The 2,539-nt window shown below is 42.3% G+C and overlaps 1 protein-coding gene across 1 annotated transcript in view; it reads left to right on the top strand.

Moving 5' to 3' along the window:
• The first annotated feature begins 1,698 nt into the window (after positions 1-1,698).
• The window catches only part of CYP26C1 (cytochrome P450 family 26 subfamily C member 1), a 30,067-nt gene continuing 29,226 nt past the window's right edge, over positions 1,699-2,539 (top strand). The window contains exon 1 of the mRNA XM_082269127.1: positions 1,699-2,175. Coding sequence (XP_082125253.1) covers positions 1,969-2,175 — 207 coding nt within the window. The 5' untranslated portion in view covers positions 1,699-1,968. The remainder of the gene's footprint in view (positions 2,176-2,539) is intronic.

The raw sequence follows: 2,539 nt of genomic DNA, 5'->3' as shown, positions 1-2,539 counted from the left end.
TCTATCAGTATTTCTACTTAATCCTCATCCCTCCAATCATCCACCTATGTTCAGATGATGCCTCCAGGTCATTCAGGTTTATGATGTGTTGCAGCTGAAGAGTTTGTCACCCTTCAGGTCCTCCTGTGGGACATCTATGTATAGATCCCAATCTTGGACCCTATAATCTACCTAATCCCCCCATGCTGTGCCTCCCTTACCCTCAGAACCCCCAATACCTGACCCTGGCCATAGTATTTTGTTTGTTCTGGAATCTGTTTCCTTCCATCCGGAGTAGTCATTGTCAGGTGCATATTATTACTATCAGGAATGTGACATTACTGCCACTAATGTGTGTCTGGACATTGTCCCCCCAGGCTCAGGCTTTGTAGGTAGGGCGATCATCAGCGGTCTGGGCATTTTCTATCCCATATATCACCCTCTGCCACTACAACAGGTGTTTCCAGTAGAACCAGCCCGGCTGTGTAGATGAGTGCCCGGGCTATGAAGGGTTAATCAGCCCTCCTGCAGTATAGGAGGCGGTCACCTTTCTGCTGGTGTCACTGTGTCACCTTCCTATACAGATAAGTTAGGCTAGGGGCATATGAATCATTAGGGATCATCTGCTCCCTACAGAAGAAAAGGATCGGAAGCTGCAGAAAGTGAAATGATTTGTGTGTCACCTGGAATAACCAGAGCTAGGAGGAAATCCTTCTGTGTATAAAATAAATATGCGTTAATTGTAATCAGACACTTCAATTAAAGGCAGAAGCCTTCTCTAATCACTTACTGTACTTTTTCAATAGAGAAAGATAAATCAGCCATATAGAAGAACATCAGAGGGTACAGGCAGGCAGGCTGGGACTTGTAGTCACCCCAGACCTGGAGGACCCCATCATATGCACTGTATGTGGATAATGCTGAATGTCCCTGTGAGCTCCCAGCCTAGTCCTCACATTCCTTTAATCAATACCATCACCTACCCCAGTGCCCAATCCCAGCCCTTTCCCCAGCTACTTAACTATGCAGAACTAGCACGTCACCCCCTGAAGGTGGAACGTATATTAAGCCAATATGTATATAAATCTAGCCAAGAGGCAGGCTGAGCTCTGCAGTGATCAACTAGGAAGCCCATTGAAGACATCAACCATTGTGCTGGAGCAGCCTGGTGAGATCTATGCTAGGTGAGTATTCCTTTTCTCATCATCAGCCTCAAATAATAATAATAATAAAAAAGCTTATTTTATTTAATTTTTTTTTAAACACCTGTTATGAAACTTTAGGAAGTTCCAAAGGGGAATGCAAAGTCATTAATTGCTTTAAATACATTTTCCCCTTCTGGATTATTACCTATACTTCTTTTTTTTTCTGGGAGTTAAAAGGAAACAGCAGGGTGTTTATTAAAGTGGAAATTGCACTATATAGCCTGCAGCTAACCCCCTTTATCTTTCAGAAATAAATCTTATCAGTCAAAAACTTCCTTATGAGAGTTTTTTTTTCTTTTTGTAGAAGACTAAATATATCTCTTCCCCATAGCATGCCAAATATATAATAAAAACATGAAAGCTGCAATTTTAGCCCTTATAATCATCATAGCTGCGTTCTAAGACCTGACTATTTATTTCTTCCTAGACTAAAAATACCTCATTTTTGGGAGGGGGTCACCTAAATAGATCACCCACTGAATTTGTTGTTTTTTTATTTATTTTATTTTTTTTAATTTTTACTTTTTTAACATTTATTGAAAAGAAGTGCAGATAGAATTGTCCATGGTTATAAGACATGTTTGTGTTCTTTTGCATGCTTTGGATTTCTTCATAGACTAATCAAAGTGTTAAGCATCCCGAAGTGTAGATCCGCCTCCCACTGTCAATTAAAGCACCAAGTGACTGGCTCTTTCCACAACTAATCACTGTACAGTTGGAGGTGACACTAATCCCACCACAAGATCCTCAAGCTGAAGCTTTGCAACTCAGAGGAGGGCAGAAAATGTTTCTGAGTACAGACCTCAATTACATATCATTCTTGGAAGCTGCGATCACATCAGTCTTGTCCTTGGCGCTTCTCCTGGCAGTGTCCCACCAGCTCTGGTCCTTCAGATGGCACAGCACCAGGGACAGGGCTAACACGCTGCCTCTTCCCAAAGGCTCCATGGGCTGGCCATTTTTTGGGGAGACTCTACACTGGCTTGTGCAGGTGAGAACCAATGTGCCTGCTTTCTTTCATCTTTATTTTGTGTTGTTTTATCTGAAGTGAGGAACCAACTTTAGAATAGTAAGGAACCACAAGTCTCCAAGGCTTGCTTGTTATGCTGATCCTTGTGGTGCAACCAGAGTTCTGGCGATGTAGCACAAGTCCCTCTAGCTTGTTTGCTATACTGATCATTGTGGTGCAATCAAAAGTCTGGAGCTGTACCACAAGTCTGCCTGTTTTGGTGATCCTTGTGGTGCCACCAGAGTTCTGGAGATGTAGCACAAATATCCTTAGCTTGTATTAATATGCTGATCATTGTGGTGCCACTAGAGTTCTGCAGATGTAGCGCAAGTCTCCTTACCTTATT

Source organism: Pelophylax lessonae (genome assembly GCF_965119305.1).
Source record: "Pelophylax lessonae genome assembly, chromosome: 9".
Taxonomy (NCBI): domain Eukaryota; kingdom Metazoa; phylum Chordata; class Amphibia; order Anura; family Ranidae; genus Pelophylax; species Pelophylax lessonae.
The sequence above is the reverse complement of the archived record's forward strand: the minus strand, read 5'-3'. Positions and strand labels throughout refer to the sequence as shown.